The sequence below is a fragment of the Eubalaena glacialis genome, chromosome 15 (assembly GCF_028564815.1).
Source record: "Eubalaena glacialis isolate mEubGla1 chromosome 15, mEubGla1.1.hap2.+ XY, whole genome shotgun sequence".
Lineage (NCBI taxonomy): Eukaryota > Metazoa > Chordata > Mammalia > Artiodactyla > Balaenidae > Eubalaena > Eubalaena glacialis.
Genome location: NC_083730.1, coordinates 71,410,247 through 71,432,219, shown reverse-complemented (window position 1 = coordinate 71,432,219; position 21,973 = coordinate 71,410,247). Strand labels below are relative to the sequence as shown.

Below are 21,973 nucleotides of genomic sequence, written 5' to 3'. Positions count from 1 at the left end.
CTTTGTGTGCATTATTTTATATTCTCTTCCCTCCTGATGTCATATCTGCACTTCGTCATGATTGAGGTTGGTGCTATGGTTATCCTTGTCTTACAGATGAGAAAAATGAAACCTAGAGAACTTAACTGCTCAAGGTCATACAGTGAGTAAGAGGAACTACCAGATACAAAAACCAATTCTGTCTGATTCTCTGAAATCTGCAGTATCACAAATATAATTTGTAACCGAACTTCTTCCTTCCTTGGTTCACTGCGTGAACTGTCTCATTTTTTACCCTACTGCTCTCATATTACTTCCTCTGCAGCCCTTTCTCACCTCTCTCCTTTCCCCAGCTGACTTAGCTCTTTCTTGCTTGGTGTTTCCATGGGCAGCCCCAGGGAAATTTCCTATTAAAATCCCAGCTCCAGCTTCTCTTGAAACAATCCAGAGATTGTCAACACCACGTCTGAATCTCGCCATGGCAGCAATTACCAGGGTTGAGTAGCATCTCCCGCCTCCTCCCCAGCTTTGACATGGGGCGTGTGCTCGCAGTTCTTCAAAGACCTCACCCCTCTCTGATAGCAGCCACTTCCACCACCGTCACCTGTGTGTGTTTCCTCCCTGGAGCCCTCACCCCTCTGAACTCTGCTGAGTCTCTCTTGCCTCCCAACACTGATACCTAGAAAGGAAAAGATGGTGTCTTCTCTTTATTTTTTCATCTGGCCACATCTGATATATCCAACATGTTATCAAAAGTGACAGAACCAAAGGAATTCTTTGTCAAAGCAAAGCTTTAGGTCTGAGTCTGCTGCAGCTATTTGTCACTTGCTGCTGAGCACACTACGTGGCATGACTGCTTTGTCCACTCAGCAGCATCTTTCTCTTTGCCTGGTGGAGGCCACGGAGACAGGAAAAAGCCCTTTTGCAACGGAGGTGCTTTCCTCTCTGATTATAGATTACTTGTTATATAATTCCCTCAACTGTGACAGGACCGCCCCTTGACTTCTGTGCAGAAAAGTTAACCCAGCAGCCCCAAGATTGCACATCCTTATGAAGTCCTGCTTACAAGGTTGGCCCTTGGCTGGTGTCTGGGAACTGGGATTTGGGGAGGGTTTCCCTATTTCCAGAACTGATAAGAGTGGCTCACTCTGCCTAAATTGTTTGTACAAACAATGTAATTTATGCTGAATACCTGTTTTCTTTCTTGGAGTCTGGAATTTTGGCACATGCTAGACAAAGAGTGCTTATGTGACCAGCACCAAAGAAAAACTCTGGGTACTGAGTTTCTAACAAGCTTCCCTTGCAGACAGCATTTTCACACGTGTTGTCACAACTTGTTGCCGGGGAATTAAGTGTGTTCTCTGTGATTGCACTAGGGAAAGGAGCCTTGGAAGCTTGTGCCTGGTTTCCGTCAGACTTCACCCCATGTGCCTTTTCTCTTTGTTGATTTAACTTTGTATCCTTTTGCTGTAATAATTCATAGCCATGAGTAGGACTATGTACCGAGTCCTGTGGGTTCTCCCCTTGAGTCGTTGAAACTGGGGGTGGTCTTGGGGACACCTGACACAGTCTCTCTCTGCTTGTCTGGATGCCACTTCCCCTCTTCCCTGAAGACTTCTTCCCTGGTTACCACACCTGGGAGTGATCTTTCCCTGTGCCCAGTGAAGCTGTATGTGCAAACTTTGGAAACAGAGACTTGGATCAAATACTGCTTTGGCTTGGCATGGAGCAGGCCCTGGTAAATGGCCCCTCTTGTAAAGATTGTTTAGTCCCTTGGCTGGTACTTAATCTTGGCCGGTTCAGCCTCCCTAAGAGCAGAGGCTTTGCAGACAGGCCTGGGTTTGAATCCCTGCTCTTGACTCTCTTACCTTCTGGGAGCTTGTTTCTTCATCTGTAAAATGGGTGGAATTGGGTTTAATTTGATGGAATCATGCCAAGTACTGACCATAGTGCCTGGCACACAGTTAGCGCACAGCAAATGGGAACTTTTATCATTGTTTTGGTTATTGGTGTAAAAGTCTTCTCCCCAAATAGACAGGAAGCATCTCACTGTTCTGTGTTACTCTCTCAGGTTAGAGCATCCTGTTACACCAAGTAGGTGCTTGAACCTTTGTTGAAAGGAGAATATTTACTCTGCAGTGAAAGGCATGACTTTGTTGCCAAAATAAAAACAAAAGTAGTCATTACCATTTAAAAAATCACATTTGAGTGCTTACCTGCCATGCACTGGGCTAAACAATTTGCATAATTTATTCCATTTAATCTTCACAATGACCCTGTGAGTGTGGTACTATTATTATTATCACCATTTTAAAGATGAGGAAATGAAGCTTAGCACAATCATGGACTTACAGCAAATTAGTGGCAGAGCTGTAATTCAAAACCAGGTGTAGGGGCTTCCCTGGTGGTGCAGTGGTTAAGAATCCGCCTGCCAATGCAGGGTACACAGGTTCGAGCCCTGGTCCAGGAATATCCCACATGCCGCGGAGCAACTAAGCCCGTGAGCCACAACTACGGAGCCTGCGTGCCACAACTACTGAAGCCCGTGTGCCACACCTACTGAAGCCCACGTGCCACAACTACTGAAGCCCACACACCTAGAGCCCGTGCTCCGCAACGAGAAGCCACTGCAATGAGAAGCCCGCGCACCACAACGAAGAGTAGCCCCTGCTCACTGCAACCAGAGAAAAGCCCGCGTGCAGCAACGAAAACCCAACGCAGCCAAAAATAAAGTAAATAAAATAAACAAACAAATAAACAAAAAACCCCAGGTGTATTAGTCTGCTCAGGCTGCCGTAACAAAATATCACAGATTGGGTGTCTTAAACAACAGAAATTAATTTTCTCACAGTCTGGAGGCTGGAAGTCCAAGATCAAGGTGCTGTCAGGGTCAGTTTCACTACCCGTTGAGGAGTCTCTTCCTGGTTTGTAGATGGTAGGCGTCTCCCTGGCTTTCTCAAAGGGCCTTTCCCTGGTGCATGAGTGTGGGAAGACTGAGCAAGGGTGTTTTTCTTATAAGGACACTAATCTATAAAACCAGGGCTTCACCTCTACAACCTCATTTATCCTTAATTACTTCCCTAGAGGCACCATCTCCAAATACAGCCACACTGGAGGTTAGGGATTCAACATACGAATTTTGGGGGGGACACATTCAGTCCATAACACCAGGCCTATTTGACACTGGAGCAGTCACAAATTAGTCAAAACTTCTGACTTGTTCTGATGCCATATTAAGAACGATGTGGGGTTAGGAGGTGGGTGCTTAATTTCCTTCACTCAGTCAGAAACTTTAACCCAAATAGGGCTGCTAACCTTTCAGAGGTCTAGAAGCATCCCTCCCATAGGGCTTTGTCAGGGAACACTTGAAAGGGTTCCTGGATTTAGAAGTCCAGCTAAACTTGGAGTTTAGACTAAAAGGGAAAGAATTTGGAAGAGAGGGGAAAAATAAGTAATTCCACTGACTCAGAAGCCATGTCTCAGAAATAGTCTTTTTAATTTATTCCCCCAATCAGAAATGTTTGCTCAGGACTTCCTTGGCGGTCCAGTGGTTAAGACTCCGTGCTTCCAATGCAGGGGGCATGGGTTCGATCCCCGGTCTAGCAACTAAGATCCCACATGCCGTGCTGTGCGGTCAAAAAAAAAGAAAAAAAAAAGAAATGGTTTGCTGGGAGGTCCAGTGGCCTTTCCAGCTGATGGCAACAGGTAAGGGAAAGTTTCTTCGAAGTTCCTCCAAAGACGTTGTTTGAAGCAAATTTGTTTATCTGATTTCTTTTTGTGGTCAGATTGTTTCAGTTTTGATCTTTGTTCCAAAGGATGGAAGATTGTCTACAGGCATATTTCAAACACTCCTTTCATTTTCTCCTTCTTTTCAGAAGCACCCAAACTAATCAGGACATTTGCTTGCTTTGTAATTATTTACTTAAAGGATTCCCTGTGTGTGTTCAGACAAGAAACTCATTCTTCTTGTAAATTGTGAGGGGGCTGGAGATTGTACTGATATTCCCCAGTACCATTAAGCCAGACAGCTGCTGTGGTTCATTAGCCTTCAGAAGATTCATAAATCCTGAAATGTTAACTGAGTATAACTGGATCAGGATTCACAAGGTATAAATTCTTAGACAATGACAAGGGAGGATGCAAAGCTCTAGGAGTAGTACTTAAACCTTGGTTCAGAACCCTGAATTTTTTCACTTATAAACAAGCAATTCTAAGAATTTGAATGCTGTTTCTCAGAATTTTTCATCCGAATTTTCTATTTTAATCTTCCTTGATCCAGAGACTTAAAAAAAATTTTTTTTCTTCTGGAAATGAATCAAGAACTTAAACTGAATTTCCAAAGATCCAAAAAGGGAAGGGAAGCTGCTTCCGGTGACAGAAGAGCAGCTGTTCAGGAATAAATTAAAAATGCTCCACTTCACCAAGGTGGAGCTGAACATGTGGTTAGTGTTTAATGCCAGACTAATTCATTTCTTTTTAAAACAGTTACTTTTTAAAACTAACTTTTATTTTTGGCTGCCATCGGGTCTTAGTTGCAGGCACGCGGGACCTTTCATTGCGGCACGCGAGCTTAGTTGCCCCGCGGCTTGTGGGATCTTAGTTCCCCGACCAGGGATCGAACCCGTGTCCCCCGCATTGGCGGGTGGATTCTTAACCACTGGACCACCAGGGAAGTTCCCAGACTAATTCTTGATAATATTATCTATATTTCATGTAGATAAAATGCATTTATGTATTTAAGTGTAGACCAAAGAGACCCTTAGGCAGCTTTGCACGGTTGCCAAACAATTCCTTGAAGGACACACTAACAAGACTGACTATCTATCTGTGAACGTCATGCCATTGGAAGGAAGATGTGGTTCTACAGCAGAGGGTGGCAAACCCATGTCAAATTTAGCCTACTGCCTGTTTAGTAAATAACGTGCTACAAGGGCAGAGTTTATTTGCAACAGAGGTGGTATGGCCCACAAAGTCTAAAATATTTACTACTGGCCCTTTGCAGAAAAACTCCCCTCCCCTCGAGGGCCTCGAGTTGGCCTTATTTCCACCTCCTCATCCACAGGCCTAGATGAGGAACATGGTATATCAAGTATCCCATGAAGAACTGACCACTCAAACCCTGGCTGGGCTGTTCTTCTGCTGACATGACAAGCTTTGCAGCCCACTAATGCTTGAGCCACAGGTTTAATTAAGATGGTCAAAGCGGGCTTCCCTGGTGGCGCAGTGGTTAAGAATCTGCCTGCCAATGCAAGGGACACGGGTTCGAGCCCTGGCCCAGGAAGATCCCGCATGCCGCGGAGCAATTAATCCTGTGTGCCACAACTACTGAGCCTGAGCTCTAGAGCCCGCAAGCCACAACTACTGAGCCTGCGTGCCTAGAGCCCGTGCTCCGCAATAAGAGAAGCCACGACAATGAGAAGCCCGCGCACCGCCAACGAAGAGTAGGCCCGGCTCACCGCAACTAGAGAAAGCCTGCGCACAGCAACAAGACCCAACATAGCCAAAAAAAAAGAAAGAAAGAAAAGAAAGATGGTCAAAGCAGTTGAAACACCTTTACTCTGAATCAGCAGAGTCCAGAAAAGAAATAGATAAGAACTTTATTTTTAAAACTTTAAAATTAGCAACCATTAGAGGGGAATCTTCTTTAACTTAATCTTTTCTTCAACGTTTGAAAAGTATCTCATCTTTGTTAAAAGTTCCTTGGCTTTTTCAAAATCATCTGAAATAAAGAGAGACATTAATGCGAGGCTTCATTTCAAGCAAGAATAAAATCACTCTATTATCCAAGGCAGCTGGATCAAAGCTGAGCCCCAGGCTCTGGAAGGCTGATCAATTACTCAGTAGATTTGAGAAAGAGAAAACATCTGGATTGTTCAGGGGATAAAGGGCTTAACCAAAGGGAGCAAAAGCATGCTTCTTCACAGGATTCAGACTCTAAATGAGAAGCTGCTTCTTCTTCAGGACAATACCCAATAACTAAGTTGTGTTTTAAGAGTTTTCCCCTATCATACATGGTGGTCTAACCCTGATGAGGATGTGGAAGCACCTGGTGCTTCCTCTGTGCCAGATGCTGCGATACAGAGCTGCCCCCAGGAGGCTCGCAGGTTCTGGAAAGATGCCCTTAGACCCGTGGTTCTTGACTGCAGGTGATTTCTCGCCTGTGGGGATGTTTGGCAATGTCTGGAGACGTTTTTTGGTTGTCACCCTGGGGAGGTGGCACTGACATCTAGTGGGCAGAGGCCAGAGGTGCTGCCAAACAGCCTACAGTGTACAGGACAGCCCCCCACAACAAAGAATTATCTGGCCCAAAATGTTGGTAGTGCCAAGGTTGAGAAACCCTGACTTAGATTTATGTGTAATAAAATAATACACCGTTATATTCATATATGGTTAAAACTACCAAGAAAAGCAAGGGAATGGTTAGTACAAAAATTCAGGAGACTAGTTGCTACCATGGAAGGGGAATGCAATTACAAAGGGCCTACCAGGGGCTTGAAGGCAGTGGTCATGTTTATTTCTTTATTTCATTTGATTATTTTTTTGTATTTATAAATATTCTTTTAATTATGATAAAATATACATGACATAAATTTACCATTGTGACCATTTTTAAGTGTAGAACTCAGTGACATTAAGTACATTCACAAAACTGAAACTCTACGTACGAAACAATAACTTGCTATTCCCCACTCCCTTTGGTCCCTGGCAACCACCATTCTACTTTCTGTCTCTATGAATTTGACTGCTCTAGGGACCTCATGTAAGTGAAATCATACAGTGTTTATCTTTTTGTGACTAGCTTACTTTACTTAGCATAATATCCTCAAGGTTCATCCAGGTTGTAGCATGCATCAAAATTTCCTTCCTTTTAAAGGCTGTATAATATTCCCTTGCATGGATAGACCACATTTTGTTTATCCATTCATCAGTTGATGGACAGTTAGGTTGCTTTCACCTGTTAGCTATTACGAAAAATTGTATGAACGTTGGTGCTGACAAAAATTATCTCCTTCACCAAACTCTAGCCAGGCTCCTCTGAGCCCTCTTCTTGACTAGCCCTCCACCTTGGCCTATAGGGACTTGAACAAACAATAACATAGTTACTTACAGCTCAAAGGCGGCATCCCTAGGATGATCCCAGCCCCACCTTAAAATGCCTGCCTGAGAACACAGGGCTGCCAAAAGAATTTATCACAGTTTACACCTGAAGCTAGGGCCCGTCTCCCAGGGTCTGTGGGAGGGTAGGAACCTAACTTCAAGAAGTACCCGTTAGCAAACCCAGATGGGTTTCAAATGGTCCAACTCCTGCTTCCCACTTTTTGTAAATTTTCACTTCCTTGGTCCTGTGCGCTGCCCACCCCCACCCCACTCCCTCATTCTACCTTTAAAATGCCCAGTCACACATCGAAGCTGAGTTCAGTTCATGCTGGACTATTCCCCTACTGCAATGGTTATTACTGATTAGAACCCGTCCTTAGCACTTTAACTAACGTCTGGCTTTGTTTATCTTTGACAGTAATCTGGTGCCGTGACTTGGATCTAGATTGGAAACACCATCAGGCCCTCAGACATGACGGTTGGACCTTTCAGTGAGCATAGAGACCTTGGTCTCCTCTCCAGCCCACCTGCTCGTTTGGGAACCTGGGGTGAGTCTGACTCCTGCTCAAATTCTGCAGACACACCTCTGTTGAAGCACGGTGAGGACAGATTTGGAATCTCACGATTCTGAGTATCCTCTCAGAAGGATAGAGTCCCAGCCTTCTTTTGAAAGGTAGCTCCAGGCTGGAATTCTTTCCGGCTCCTCGTTTTGAGTGGGGATTGACTCCCGGGCTGGACATTTTCTTTTTCTGGGCTCCTTGAGAGGCCTCTATATTCTATTTGACCCTGCTCCTCCCATGGGAACTTGTCAGTCCTCTGAAACCTCCTTCTTGAACTTCTACTGACTGCGTGCCACCATGGTGCTTGGTCTACCTCTTTTCTTGCTGCTGTGACTTTATAGGCAGATCTTGTTTTATCACACTTTGCAGATACTGCGTTTTTTACAAATTGAAGGTTTGTGGCAACCCTGCGTCGAGCAAGTCTATGTATAACATTTTCCCAACAGCATTTGCTCACTTCGTGTCCCTGTGTCAGACTTTGGTAATTCTCCCAATTTTTCAAACTTTTTCATTATTATTATATTTGTTCTAGTGATCTGTGATCAGTGATCTTTGATGTTGCCATGGCTAAAAGATTATGACTCATTGAAGGCTCAGAGGATGGTTAGCAATTTTTAGCAATAAAGTATTTTTTAATTAATTGGTTTTATTAGACATAATGCTACTGCACACTTAATAGACTACAATTAGTGTAAACATAACTTTGATATGCAGGGAAATAAAAAAAAATGCATGTGACTTGTTTTATTGCAATATTCACTTTCTTGTGGTGGTCTGGAACCAAACCCGCAGTATCTCCGTGGCCTACCTGTACTTAGGAAAAATTGGAACTTCTCTGGCTTCTTTGGGAAACTTAAGATTCCCCACACTGGCTCCTTTAAGACCTCTCGCCTCCTCCTCCCTCCTCTCACCACCTTCCATCTTCCCTTCCGCTCCCTCGCATCCTTTGATATGTCCCCCTTCAAGCCCCTACCTCCTCAGTCCCTCTGTCCATCCTACCAGACCTTTCCCTTCCCACTCCCGCCCCCCAACTCCCTACAAGCACTGGACTTTTGGGCCTCCTGTCCCCATCAGGGGCTTGCAAGGGACTCAGGTACCTCCAAAAGCAACCAACTGAAGCTGAAAAGAAAAAAAAAGCTAACTGGAAACAGATATTTAGTCCACAGACTCCATAAGATTATATATCAGGGCAAAAAAAAAAAACCCCAAAACAAAAAAACAAACAACCAAACCAAAAAAACCTTAAAAAAACCTCTACAACTCACATTGAGCAGGCAACCTTTAAAACTTGCTCCATCTGCCAGAAACTCAATTCAGATAAATATATAAAATAGAGCAAAACTGAGAACTACCCATATAAACTAGAGAGTTTAAATTTTTTTCTTTAATTTCCCAGTTTTGCTGAGATATAATTGACATAAAGTCATATTAGTTTTAGGTGTATAACATGATTTGATATGTGTACATATTGCAAAATGATTACCACAAAAAGTTAACATCCATCACCTCACATAAAGTGTTTTATATTATCTTATTTGTGCCTGACTTATGGCAGAATTTTTTAATGAAAAATGTCATATCTATTTGCATCTGTCTGTATATTTATGTATCTACACATATACATAAACATATATTTCCCTAGCTTCTGATGGTATTATGAAATTAATTTATAAAATCCTTTGAAGGAACTGTATCCTAATTTGCTTAGAGAGAAATGAGTACTTACATAAATTAAATCTTCCTAAAACTTCCAGAAATACAAGAACCAACTCAAATGTTTTCAATTGCATGTAATTTGGGTAAATCTTTGGTAAATAAAACTAGTGTGATGTTCTTGGTTTAATAAAATGGATATGTCTTCAGAGTTGTTAACATTAAATATAATGCAAGCATACTTTTTTACTCTACTTACATTTACTAGTCAAATAAGCTAACATTTACTAGATGTTTAAGATGATAAAAATGATAAATTTGATATTATTCAAATTAAATCATTCTGACAAACTTCATTTCAATGATAATTGTGTCTTATATATTGTTTAAAAATCATTTCCAAAATCTTTGGGCTAATTCTAAGTTAAATAATAGATATTCTTTAAATATCTAAATAATTTATAAGTAAGGTAAAGTGCTGAAACATTCAGTATTAAGCATAAATTTATATACTTTCGACTTCTTATTTTTATATAGTACAGAGAGAACAAAGATATTTGGGTCTATTTTTAAACATGTCCGTCTTGCCACATTAAAAAAAATTGTATCATAAAAAGCATATGCCTCTAGGGACTTCCCTGGTGGTCCAGTGGGTAAGACTCCATGCTCTCAGTGCCGGGGGCCCAGGTTCGATCCCTGGTCAGGGAACTGGATCCTGCATGCATGCCACAACTAAAAGTCTGCATGCTGCAACCAAGAATGCTGAGTGCTGCAACTAGGAAGTCCGAATGCTGCAAATAAGTCTGCATGCCGCAACTAAGAAGTCCGCCTGCTGCAACTAAGATGCCATGTGCCGCAACTAAGACCCAGTGCAGTCTAAATAAATAAATAAATAAATACATATTTTTAAAAAAAGCATATGCCTCTAGAGATTATGAAGTGGTATATTCATAAAACTTGCTAATCTGCTACAAAATACTGGTATGTAATAGCTCATAATTTCTACCTCCTAGTTTTCTCTGTAAAATAAAGTACTAATGGTTAAAATTTATAATTGGTATATGAAAATAAAACTACTGGAAATGATAAGAGTGAAGAAAAACAACTTTGTACACAAAGTATGGGAGAAAAGTAGGATGTGTTTTTACATGAAAAGCATGTAAAGAATGGAAATGTGTTTTTGTTAAGATTAAAAAGAGTAATTTTGTTCTAAAGTAGACCGTGAAAGAGGGAAAGAATAAGACAAAACCTGAATGAATGTAGAAAGCTGTAGAAGGTTTGTGGAAAAGGAATTTTTTATGTTGTAAGGTCAAAGCTGGCTAAGATTAAGTGGATTTATACATAAAGTGTTTTTAAAAAAATGAACTTTAATATCAATAGTGTACTAATACAAAACCAGAGTGGTTTTCTCTCTGTCAAAATGACACAGTTTCTTGGATTACTGGTCTGCTGTTAATAAAAGATTGTCAAAGGTTTTTCTTTACCTTTTGAGTAATCCGCCTAGGAAACATATTCTGTCTTATCAAAATAATTTCCTGTGCTTCATGTTGTCTTTATCATGTCCTCGATTATGTAAGAGAATCGAGCCTCCTCACTGTCAAACGAGCTAAGGGTTTTTTTTTTCCCATGTTACCTCATATTTCCCTTCGAAATTTTATTTTTTAAATTTTTTAAAGTTTTGGCTGCATTGGGTCTTCGTTGCTGCGCGCGCTTTCTCTAGTTGCGGTGAGCAGGGGCTACTCTTCGTTGCGGTGCGGGGGCTCTAGGCACGCTGGCTTCAGTAGTTGTGGCTCACGGGCTTAGCTGCTCCGCGGCACGTGGGATCTTCCCGGACCAGGGCTCAAACCCGTGTCCCCTGCATTGGCAGGCGGATTCCCAACCACTGCTCCACCAGGAAAGTCCCCGAAATCTTTCATTATTACTTCAGTTTGATAACTAAGTGTTGTTTCACAATGATCTATGATCCTATTTAATTAAATATTCAAACCTTTTAACATTTTTGACAACTTCCCCAAACCAAATTCTAAATAAAGTCTTCTTGACTTTGAACTGACTTTGAAGTTTCTGAGAGGTCCCCTGGAAAACCTCAAAGGATTTGTTCTCTCACCTTGTAAAAAGAGAGATGTTAAACTGAGTAGGTTTATTTGATATATTAAATTACAATGGAAGCAGTGTCAAAGAAAAGATACTTAACCTTCCCTAGGTTACTTTTATATGGGTTAAATGTTATTATTTCAGAAATTGTATAAAGTTCTTAGAATTTGTCAATGCCCTCATTATCCATGATATATCCTGGTAAGATGTTATCGCCCAGTTATTATATGAAAATGTGATATGTCACAGAAACAACCAGATTTCCTTTTCAGTTGTATTATTTTTATAATAACCTCTCACCAGATCTTTAACTATGGCCATTTTAAGTCTTTTGCTATCCACGGATGGTTGTTACCTTACTCTGATGCTTTCCTAAAAGCTTTTGCAACCAGCTATAAGCCAGAGTACTTGTGATCAATAAACAGGTACTGTACCAGGTACTCTGTGGTACAGGCTTCTGATGGCATTGCTTACATTACTGAGTTCAAACCAGTCGACTAAGTCAGGATTTCCAAAACGCTAATGAAAAAGCCGATGGGTTCATGAAACTGCTAACCCAAGATCAAGCAGAACAAAATTAACTACATAGGATTGAGTAAACTGATAAGTTGATTATAATTTTTTATATTTTTTGTTTGAACTATTGCTGGCTTTTAAATGTTCTATTTTCTAGATATGAGGAAATCCCCTCTCCTTTTCTCTTAAGCTATCTATGACTCATTAACAATCTAGTAAATTATACACTTTTGTAAACAAAATTAAAACATCTTCTCCCTGCCTGATCCCTCAAAAAGTTAGAAACTATTATTGAGTATTCTTGTTTTCACGGCAATATAGTTATTTGCATAGCTTCAGTAAGAATCTGTCCTCTTTGTGATAGGACATAATTAAGAATAAGGCTTTGACGGGAATGTCATATTTGAAAATGATGCATAAAGTCATCAATTTTAGGGAAATAAGGTTGATTTTATAGAGATAATGCTTTCAAAGCCCTGTTGCAGAAACTGGCTTGGTACCTGGTTTACAGGGTTCCCAGCCTTACAGGTGATTAAGGGCACTCGGCAGGCCCATGAATCTTAGAATATTTGGGGGACGTTGGGAAGAGAGGAATTCACCTGAATCTATAGGTAATGCAGGTGAAGAATTTTGATGGAGAAATCTTGGCTTGACTTCCTAGCAGAGAGGTTTTTCAAGTCTGATCTGAGATTCCTCATACAGGCAGACCTCAGAGATACTGGGGGCTGGGTTCCAGACCACTGCAACAAAGTGAATGTTGAAATAAAGCAAGTCACACAAATTTTTTGGTTTCCCAGTGTGTATAAATATTGATATTATACTATAGTCTATTAAGTGCACAATAGCATTATGTCTAAAGAAACAATGTACATACCTTACTTAAAAATATTTTATTGCTGAAAAATGCTAACCATCATCTGACAACACAGGAGTGCTACAAACCTTCAATTTGTAAAAAATGCAGTATCTGCAAAGTGCAATAAAACCAGTTAATGCCTGTAAAAAGTTCCATTAGGAAAACTTAAAAAGGCCTTTATGGTCAGTTACCATTCTTGATGCACGTAATAAATAATCAGGCCAAATTTCATGAAACTAAATTTATTTTGTAAACAAGAACAATGCTACTTTATCTTTGATTAAAAAGAAGGGGTGACTGTGGAGAGAAATTTTATGTTTCAGTGGAAAAGAATAACACAACCTTGCGAATTATCAGAATCCCATCCTGTTCATTGTCTTTGAGGTTTTATTATCTACTTGTAAACTGAACTGGATCCTTACACATTTTGTCGGCCCTCAGCAAATCCTCAATTCTTCTAGTTTCTTTCAACATCTGGCTACAACTTTCCAAACCAATGTTTCCAATGTTCCTCCCTCCCTCCTGACTTACTGTCACTAAGAACGAAAACCTGACTGCCCAGATCCTCAGTGGGACTCAGGCTGTCTTATAGCTGCCCCTTTCCTCCAGGATCTGGAAAAGTCCTGCAAGCTGAAGCTGGAGGACTTGATAGAAACTTCAAAGAACTCATCACAACAAATCACGGGCAACCTTTGTGCCTGGAGCTGCTGGTACACGGGCCACTCAGAAAGCGCGCACCTTCCACGCTGTGCTCTGCAGAATAACCATGACTGTGATGCTGATGTCTCTGCCATCACCACAAACATTCAAACTACAAGCCAGGAGATGCGTCAGATTGCCTCTGCTGTCCTCATGCCAACACCTAAAGACGCTTAAGCGGTCAGTGTCTTCTCAGGTGGCTGCCCTCTGGACTCAGAAACTGGGGTTATAGTCGGCTCCAGCCATTGACCTTTGTTTTCCTTTTCGTTTCCATAGAGATGCTCCTCAGTAAATGCACATTTGCTCATGTCATCTCCCAAATATCCTCTACTATCAGGCCTCAACAGATGGCTCAGCTAGTCCTTCATAAACAAAAGACGACTGAGTGAGAAATGGACTTATGTCATTCAGAGGAAAGAAGGTTTCTTCTGTCTCTTTCTTGCTGTTCGTTCCAGTCAACACCTGATGATAGGGCCCCTGTCTCCAGGCTCTGTGGGAGGGTGGGAGCCTAACTTCCATGAGGGCCAATTAACAAACTCAGATGGGTTTCATAGGACCAACTCCTTCTTCCCGCTTTTTGTAATATTTCACTTCCCCAATTCTACTGAGCCCCTGCGCACCCCCACCCTACTCCCTCATTCTCCCTTTAAAATGCCCAGTTACCTCTGTACAAATCGAAATTGAGTTCAGTTCACGCTGGACTCTTTTCCCTATCGCCATAGTTATTACTGATTCAAATCTGTCCTTACGACGTTAACTAGTATCTGGCTTTGTTTATCTGTGACAGTGCATCTCTCTGAGTTTCTGCTGTCAATTCTTTAGGTGTACACCCAGACGTGGAATTGCTGGATTGCACCGTAATTCTATTTTTAATTTTTTGAGGAACTGCCATACTGTTTTCCATAGTGGGTGCACTATTTTACATTCCCACCAGCAGTGCACAAAGGTCCCAACTTCTCTACAACCTTGCCCACATTTGCTATTTTCTTTTTTTTTTAATAGCACCCATCTTTATAGGTGTGAGGTGGTATCTCACTGTGGTTTTGATTTTCATTTCCCTAATGATTAGTGATGTTGAGCACCTTTTTTCTATTCCTTAACCTGGGTGGTGGGGACATGGGTGTTTCTTCTGTTGTTATTCTTCCAATTGTACTTATGTACTATTCATTCTTTAAGAAATTGTATTTTGTAATTAAAAAAATAAAAGCCCACAAAGGTATAACAGGAACTGGGGGTGGGCCTTGGTGGAACATAATCTGACCATCTTAACCAGTAGGCTGGGGACATGGATTTCAGGCAGATACGTTGGGCCAGGTTCCTGTCTTTTCTGCTATTAATCTATATTCCTCCCCATCTTTTTAGAGACACCTCTCCCTCCCCCCCACCTTCTGCCTGCTTCTCAGAATAAACTCCTACAGTCCCTGCAAAGTAGGCAGTACACTGTGCAAGCTTATCTCCTTGGCCCTCAGTGATCAGACTGGAGTGGACATCTGACTCAAACTGGGGCAATCAAATCCCCCCTCCCAGGAATCTAGATTGGATCTAGAAGACTCTAGTCAGATGATAAAAGGCCCTGCTCTTATGAGGTAATAGACCAAAGAGGACTGAGGAGTCATCCAGTGGGGAAGGCCAGTTTGGAGCACTGTACACCAATAAGAAAGCAGACGGAACTGGTGTATAGCGGTGGGGAGAAGGATGGAGTGGCCAGCTAGGCCACCAAGTTCAGGACCACAGTCTTGGTTCCAGACTGCTTTCTGGTTCCCAGGTCTTGTTCTAGAAAAGCTCTTATCACACAATACTATACTCATCTCAGGGACTTTGGATTCTGAGAGAGAGCCCTGATTCCTTAGAGTAACCTCCTTTTATCTGGGCTAGTATGAGTTGTGTTCTCCTTTCTGTAGTCAAACGATCCCTAAGCCAAAGGGCTATTAATCTCTTATTTAAGGAGTGGCACAAGTCAGGGATGGAGAGAAAGGCTGTTCTTGCTTAAAAATAGCTAGAAATAGATCTAGTCTCTTTAGCCTGAGAGCCAGGAGCAGTGGGGACAAGGATGAACACGCCCTATTTGCAATCTGGGCACAGCTCGGCCATAGGATTCTCCTCCTGGGCTTTGCAGAAGAAAGGGGTGTGCGGGCTTTGCCAAATGTTGACTGTGCAGCCTTGCCCTCAGAGTCTGCCTGTGTTGGCTTCAGCCCACATCCCTCACCTTATCTTCTACTTGCTAAAGGGGAATGGGAGCACTTTCTCTCATCTAATCTTCAATGGGCATATCACTGGTTTTGGCACACCCCTTGTTTCTCTAGCAAGACTTTGAATCCTTGAAGGCAGAAACGTAGACTCATCTATATTTTATAGCTCCCATGTACCCGTCATAGGATGGGCATATAATAGCTACTTATTGAATGGATGGTTATACCTCAGTGCTTACAGTTTCTTTCCATATAAAGTCAAGAAATGAAGGAAGTACCTCTTTCAAAAGCTCTGCTCACATTGTCAGTCAATTCTTTCTGTTTAGCTGAAAAAGAAAAACATTATCTTAATTTTTCTATTTAAATAGACTCATAATATGAAGACAACGCTTTGTCATCTTGTTGTTGTGAACACAACATAGCAGGGAGTTTGGATTTAAGGGTAAGGCCTCATAACCTCTGTCTCTACAGTTCCATGATGGCAGCTCCTGTTTAGTACAGCTCTGGCTGATCCTAGTTACACTGTTTTTCTATCCATGAAAGGTCTGAGGGGCAATCACCAAAGCTCATAAAATGGCTATAGAAGCATTAAAAAAAAAGACAAGGAAGTTCCTTAGATTATCTCCACCAAGCACTCTGAGTCTTCCAGATTTCAGCTAGGAGAAAATTAACAAGTGGGACTTGCCTATCAGCAGGGCATTAGAGTGTGCCAGGCAACTACTAGCAAATTACACAGCCTCTCAGGAAAATGAAACATTTCGATCATATTGTACCTTAAGAGAGAAGATGCCAGATGAAGTAAAGGAGCAGCTACCTCACATTTTTATTGTTTGCTCATTAGAAAATTGTATGATAAGTGCCTTTTCCAGATACAAACAGTATCAATCATTTATATGGTGACTGCTTTCAAGGCACTTTCAAATACATTATATCCCCATGGTAAGCAATGACAGGTACTGGGAGAACGTATATGGTCACATAGTTGGTGAGTGGAGGAGCTAAGAGCAGACCCCAAGTCACCTGCCTTCTGGTCCAGTGGTTGGAAACTCGCTTCTCAGGTGGCAACGTGGTGTTGACAAAAGAACACTGGATTAGGAGTCTGGAGCCACTGAAGTCCTGACCCCAAAACTATCTAGCTCATGCGCTTGAACGTTCACATTACCTGGGCCTTAGCAGGTAAAAGGAAATTTAGGAATTACTCTAAATGAAGGTCAGTGACCTGCTCAAAACCAGATGTTAACTATAGAGCTAGAAATAACCCCCACCATTGACTGGGAACTTACCATGGGCCAGGCACTGTGTCAAGTGTTTTACATGCTTTAACTTAATTGTTGCAACAACCAGTACTAATATTATCTCCATTTTACAGATGAGGAAACTGAAGCTCAGAGGGGTGAAGTCACTTTACTGAAGGTCACACAAAAAGTCAGTGGCAGTGTTGGGACTGAACCCAAGTCTACCTCACCCAGAGCTTCATGAACCTCTGCTTTCCAAAGCCGTGCAGCTGGGCCTTCTGACTAAAAATCCCGAGTTTCTCTTTTCCCAACACCACCCAGCCCTAATGTTGCTGGTACACCCCTAGCTGACAGCTCCCCCACCACAACTTCTATTTTACTGCTTTTAACTTCTTTGTTTGTTATTTATTCACTCACTTGACAAATATTTACTGAGTCCCTATTATACTCCAAGTACTATTGCATGTGCTAAGGATGTGAGGGAAGCAAAAAGCAGACACAATTTCTGCCTCTGTAGAACTTCTGGTCTAGTAGGGGAGACTGATATTGGTCCGGTAATCTCACATAGACCAGTGATTAGGCCTACAAAGGAGGGGTACCCACGACCAAAAGGTATAGACAGAGAGGTCCTCTGCGGATTCTTTGAGGAAGTGATGATTGCCCCCAGATCTGAAGGAGGAAGAGTTAAATAGATGGGGTAGAGGAGAAGAGGGTTTCGGGCAGGAGCAACAGCATGCGCAAATGCCCTGGGTAGGGAGGTACAAGGTACAGATGAAGAACTGGAAGCAGCCTGTGTGGCTGGAGTGGAAGGAGCAAATGGGAGGAAGCAGAGGCCAAGCCATGCAGGTCTCTTTAACCTGAGGCGCGGGGCGGGGAGCCACTTAAAGTTTTTAAGCAAGGCCAAGGGTGATATGATTAGATTTGGGTTTCAAAAAATTCACACATGTGACAGTGTAGGAATATATCAGATTGAAGGTAGAGACGGACCAGTGTGGAGTTACTCCAGTTGTCCGGGTGAGAGAGAATGGTAGCTTGGGACAGGGTGGTGGCAGTGAAAATGGATAGATGGATCTGAGACACATTTAGAAGGTCAGCTTTTCAAGACTTGGTGATGGACTGTCTATGGGGGTAAGGGAGAATAAGTTGTGAAGGACACCTCCTCGGTGTTTTGGACTTGTGCAACCGCAGAGCGTCATTCACTTAGAAACGGAACATCAGCAGAGGAGCAGAAGAGAGACGCTCATGACTTCCATTTGGGATACACTGAGTTGGAATATATAAACTCCAAGAAGGCCCAGGCCATGTCTTTCTTGTTCATTGCTGTATCCTCAGTGTCCTGCACAGTGCCTGATACAGTAAGCATACCATAACATTTGTGAAAGTTCATATCTGCATACAATTTGAATGAGAAACCTGGAGCCTTTTCTACATGGCATGGTTAATTTTATGTGCCAGCTTGTTTAGGCTGTGGTGCCCAATTGTTTGGTCAAACACTAGTCTAGACGTTGCTGTGAAGGTATTCTGTAGATGTGATTAACATTTACAGTCAGTTGACTTTAAGAAGATTATCTTCCATAACATGGGTGGGCCTCATCCAATCAGTTGAAGGTAGTAAGCAAAAACTGAGGTTTCCTGAGGAGGGAATTCTGCCTCATGACTAACATAGAAGTCCTGCCTGAGTTTCCAGCCTGCTAGTCTATCTACATATTTTGAACTTGCTAGCTCTCATAATAACATGAGCCATTCCTTAAAATAAATTTCTCTCTCTCTCTCCACATACACATACACTACTGATTCTGTTTCTCTGAAGAACCCTGACTGATACACTATGGAATAAAGTGGAAAGTAAAGCAATATGGGATCATAAGATCAAGGTTTCAATCTTTGCTCTGCTATATCTGCTGTGTGACCTTGGGCATTCCCATGAACTTGAGGTCTATTTTTCTTGTCAGAGATAATATTATTATCCAAATGATGTCATGGGTGGGAAGGAGCACAGCAATCTGCAAAATACTATTACATTCTTGGTTTAAGCCCGCCTTCCAGAGAATTAGGAATTTTGCAAGTCTAACCTCTAGACAAAATGGGTTTCAGCGTAATCAAGAAAAAAAAAATTCCCTGAGTCATTATGAAGGCCAACATGTATTCTTTATAACCATTTTTCACTTATCCCCTACATGTACTCAAAACAGCAATAAAATGCATTCGGTGGTATTTTATCTTTTACCTCTGACAATAGATTCCATCTCTTTCATGGCAGTTTCACCTTGAGCTTCTGCAAGTTTTTCATTGATTTCCATTATTTCCATGAGGAATTGACTGTCCATTTCATAATCTGTCCCTTCGGGAATCTCTACTCCACAGAGCTTTAGCTATTGGGGCATAAAGCAGGGAAAATAAGTTTAGTTCAAGGAACTATGGCCAGAGTCATAAAACCTCCTCACCACATATCCTCCTCACCGTTCAGAACAGAATGCCACTCACAGGGAAAACTTGAACTGTCCCAATAGTGAAAGTGTGAGGGTAGGGTGCTGGAAAGTTAGACTGAGATAGGAGTGCTGGGATGGGATCACTCCCTGCTACCTGGAACTATGTGACCCTGGGGGAGTCATTCTTCCACTTGGGAAAAAAGTGGAAGGAGGCTGAATTAGGTATTTGTAAAAATTCTATTAAATCCTAAAATTCTAAGGTGCTCAATTCTCCCCCACAAAAAAACAAAACAAAAATTACTCTTCCCTAAAAGCCAGCACCATCTAATCCTTGAAATTTATAGAAAATGGTAAAAAAAAAAAAAAAAAAAGGCAATTGGGCAAGTAAGATTTACAGAGATACACAGAGAAAACTATACTCATGTAATAGTATCTTTGAGGTTAATTATCGTTGGGTCCCTAGATTAGCTCAGGTCTCAAGCACTCTTCTGTTGAACACAGGGGAGCAGCTGTCCTACAGAGCAATGGGACCAGGCTGTCATGATAGACGGGTAGGAAAATCACCTTACAAGGTATATTCCCCTGCTCAGGGGAGCCAGAAGGGTCTCATAGGCATCATTAACAAGGGTCGAATGCTTCTCTGAGAAATCCTTTTCAGTCTGTAAGTGGAAATGAAGACAGTCATATTACCACGCAAATAGGCCATCTTACATTCACAAACTGTTTCATAAAATACTGATGGGCAAGCACATAAGGAAGTGGTCAAAGGAGAACTGGTATGGGATAAGCTGTTTTTATTTTCAAGTGATGATGCGTTCTAATTCTGCTGGGAAATCAGGTAAAAGCTCTGAGTGTAAGACAGGTCCAGGGTCTGGATGGCTGGGGTCAGGCTGCCTCAGGGTGAAGCTGGTTGTCCGGCTCTGTCCCTGATAATCACATAACCATAAGGACACTGCCACCCACCCAGGGTACACACGTGTTTGGGTGTGATTATGGGTGGCCAATAGGCTACCTGAGACCTCTGGCTGAAGAAATCTGGGTGGATAAGACGCTGTAGTTGCTGGTACCTACACTGGAGCTTCGCAGTGTCAACTCTGAAGGAGCGGTTGCTGGAAGGAAATCAGGAGATGAAATTCATGCATCAAATGTTTATAGATTTGTATAGTATGGGCCTGGTTCCTGTTCTCATGGGGGATGACGCAATAAACATACAGACAGAGCTATTTCAAAAAGTGGTAGGTACTGCAAAGGAAAACAGAATAGGATCAGAGAATGGTAGATGTGGTGGACAAAGAGATGACATTTGAGCTGAGACCTGAATGATGATGAGGAGTAATCGAAGATCACAGGAAAGAGTCATTCAGGCACAGGGAACATGCAAAGGCCTTGAAGTGGGAACAAGACTGGCATGTTTGAACAACGTAAAGAGTAGTGTTACTGCAGCCCTTCATAAGTGCTCAGTGACTGGTGGGGCCAGAGCCCAGAGTTAAGGGGAAGAGGCATTCCTGAATCCCACTCTATTTTTCTAAGGCCCAGGTCCCTTCATCTCTACCTCTCACTTTATCTTAATCGAATCCTCTTCGCTTTCTATTCCCAGAGCGTGCCCTATCTCATTAGTTTAGCTTCGCCCAAACTTCACCACCTCTCCAAGCTCCTCGACCTTCGGAGGTAAACAGAAAAAACATCTATTTCTCAGACCTTCCAATTCTCACTTTTCCCTTAGACTCTGCCCACAGCATTAAGTTTTTCTTTGTTCTTACTCTCTTATTTTGGATAACACCTCAGTATTTCTTTCTTAAAAGTCTCAACCCAACTTTAAAAGTTCTGAACCTATTCCTCAAGTCTCCATCCTCCAAGGGCCGCGCAAGCACCCTTCCCTCAGGCCCCACCTCTGAACTTCCTTCTCTCAGATCCCGCCCCTCAAGTCTCCCTCCATTGCAGGCTCCAAACCTCAATTTCCCCTAATCACACTCCTCGCCCCACCAGTCCACGCTCCACTCTCCCCCAAAGCGTCGCCGCTCAGTCCGGCCCCTCGATTTCCTCTCCCGACACATCCCACCCACCTTCTCCCAGGCCCCACCCCCAGCCCCTGTTCTCTAGGGTTCCGCCCACCCAAGTAACTGGTCCCGCCTTCTCCTCCCTTAGCCTGACCCGCCCTCCATCTCGCACGCCCAGACGCATTTCCCGAAACGGCCTCCCGTACCAGTTCATGAGGCTGAAGTAGTCTCGCGTGGGGTCAGGTGGCTGCAGCGCGCGGCACTGAGGGCAGAAGAACCGGTCCCCTCGCAAGGGGCCCCCTAGGCCGCCGCAGTTCCAACACCGGGGGGAGTTGCTTCCCGCCAGTGACGCAGCACTGCAGTTTAGCGGTCTCCTCCCGAGCACCCCTGTCGGCCATAACCCCGACATCCGGAGCAAGGCCCTGGTCCTTCCGCACCACATCTGGCCGGCGGTCGGCCTCCCCGCGGTCACCTGTGGGGGAGAGAAAGTGGTCGACCAGACTCGTGCTGCTGATTGGCCGGGAAGCTGAGGGGGCGGGACTACCCGGGGGGCACCTGGATTCCGAGTCCCGTTCTGCGTTTTAAACTACAACTCCCAGAAAGCATTGAGGCTAAGTGGGCCGCCACATCCGCTGTTTGTCATTGGTCCGGCGGGGGCGGAGGGGTGT

The 21,973-nt window shown here is 42.8% G+C and overlaps 1 protein-coding gene across 4 annotated transcripts; it reads right to left on the bottom strand.

Annotated features, from left to right (window-relative positions):
• Positions 1-5,560: 5,560 nt before the first annotated feature.
• On the bottom strand, positions 5,561-21,815 carry HSCB (HscB mitochondrial iron-sulfur cluster cochaperone). 4 transcript variants are annotated; one of them, XM_061169521.1, is made up of 6 exons: positions 21,512-21,815; positions 20,321-20,417; positions 19,878-19,967; positions 19,107-19,251; positions 15,923-15,970; positions 5,561-5,698 (listed from the first exon to the last, which is right to left on the bottom strand). In XM_061169521.1, the coding sequence occupies exons 1-6, from the start codon at positions 21,745-21,747 to the stop codon at positions 5,607-5,609; spliced, it is 708 nt and encodes a 235-aa protein (XP_061025504.1). In that variant the 5' UTR covers positions 21,748-21,815; the 3' UTR covers positions 5,561-5,606. The 4 variants fall into 4 exon arrangements, with proteins under 4 accessions (XP_061025504.1, XP_061025507.1, XP_061025505.1 ...); XM_061169522.1 differs by lacking the exon at positions 5,561-5,698 and adding an exon at positions 13,086-13,817; XM_061169524.1 differs by lacking the exons at positions 20,321-20,417; positions 21,512-21,815 and having other exon boundaries at positions 19,873-19,963.
• Positions 21,816-21,973: the final 158 nt, after the last annotated feature.

Coding starts and splice junctions, on each gene's coding strand:
- HSCB (XM_061169521.1), bottom strand. CDS start 21,747: ATGTGGTGCGGAAGGACCAGGGCCTTGCTCCGGATGTCGGGGTTATGG. Junction 19,252..19,877: donor TGAGCAGGGGAATATACCTT/GTAAGGTGATTT, acceptor ATGCCCCAATAG/CTAAAGCTCTGTGGAGTAGA. Junction 5,699..15,922: donor GAGCAGAGCTTTTGAAAGAG/GTACTTCCTTCA, acceptor TCTTTATTTCAG/ATGATTTTGAAAAAGCCAAG.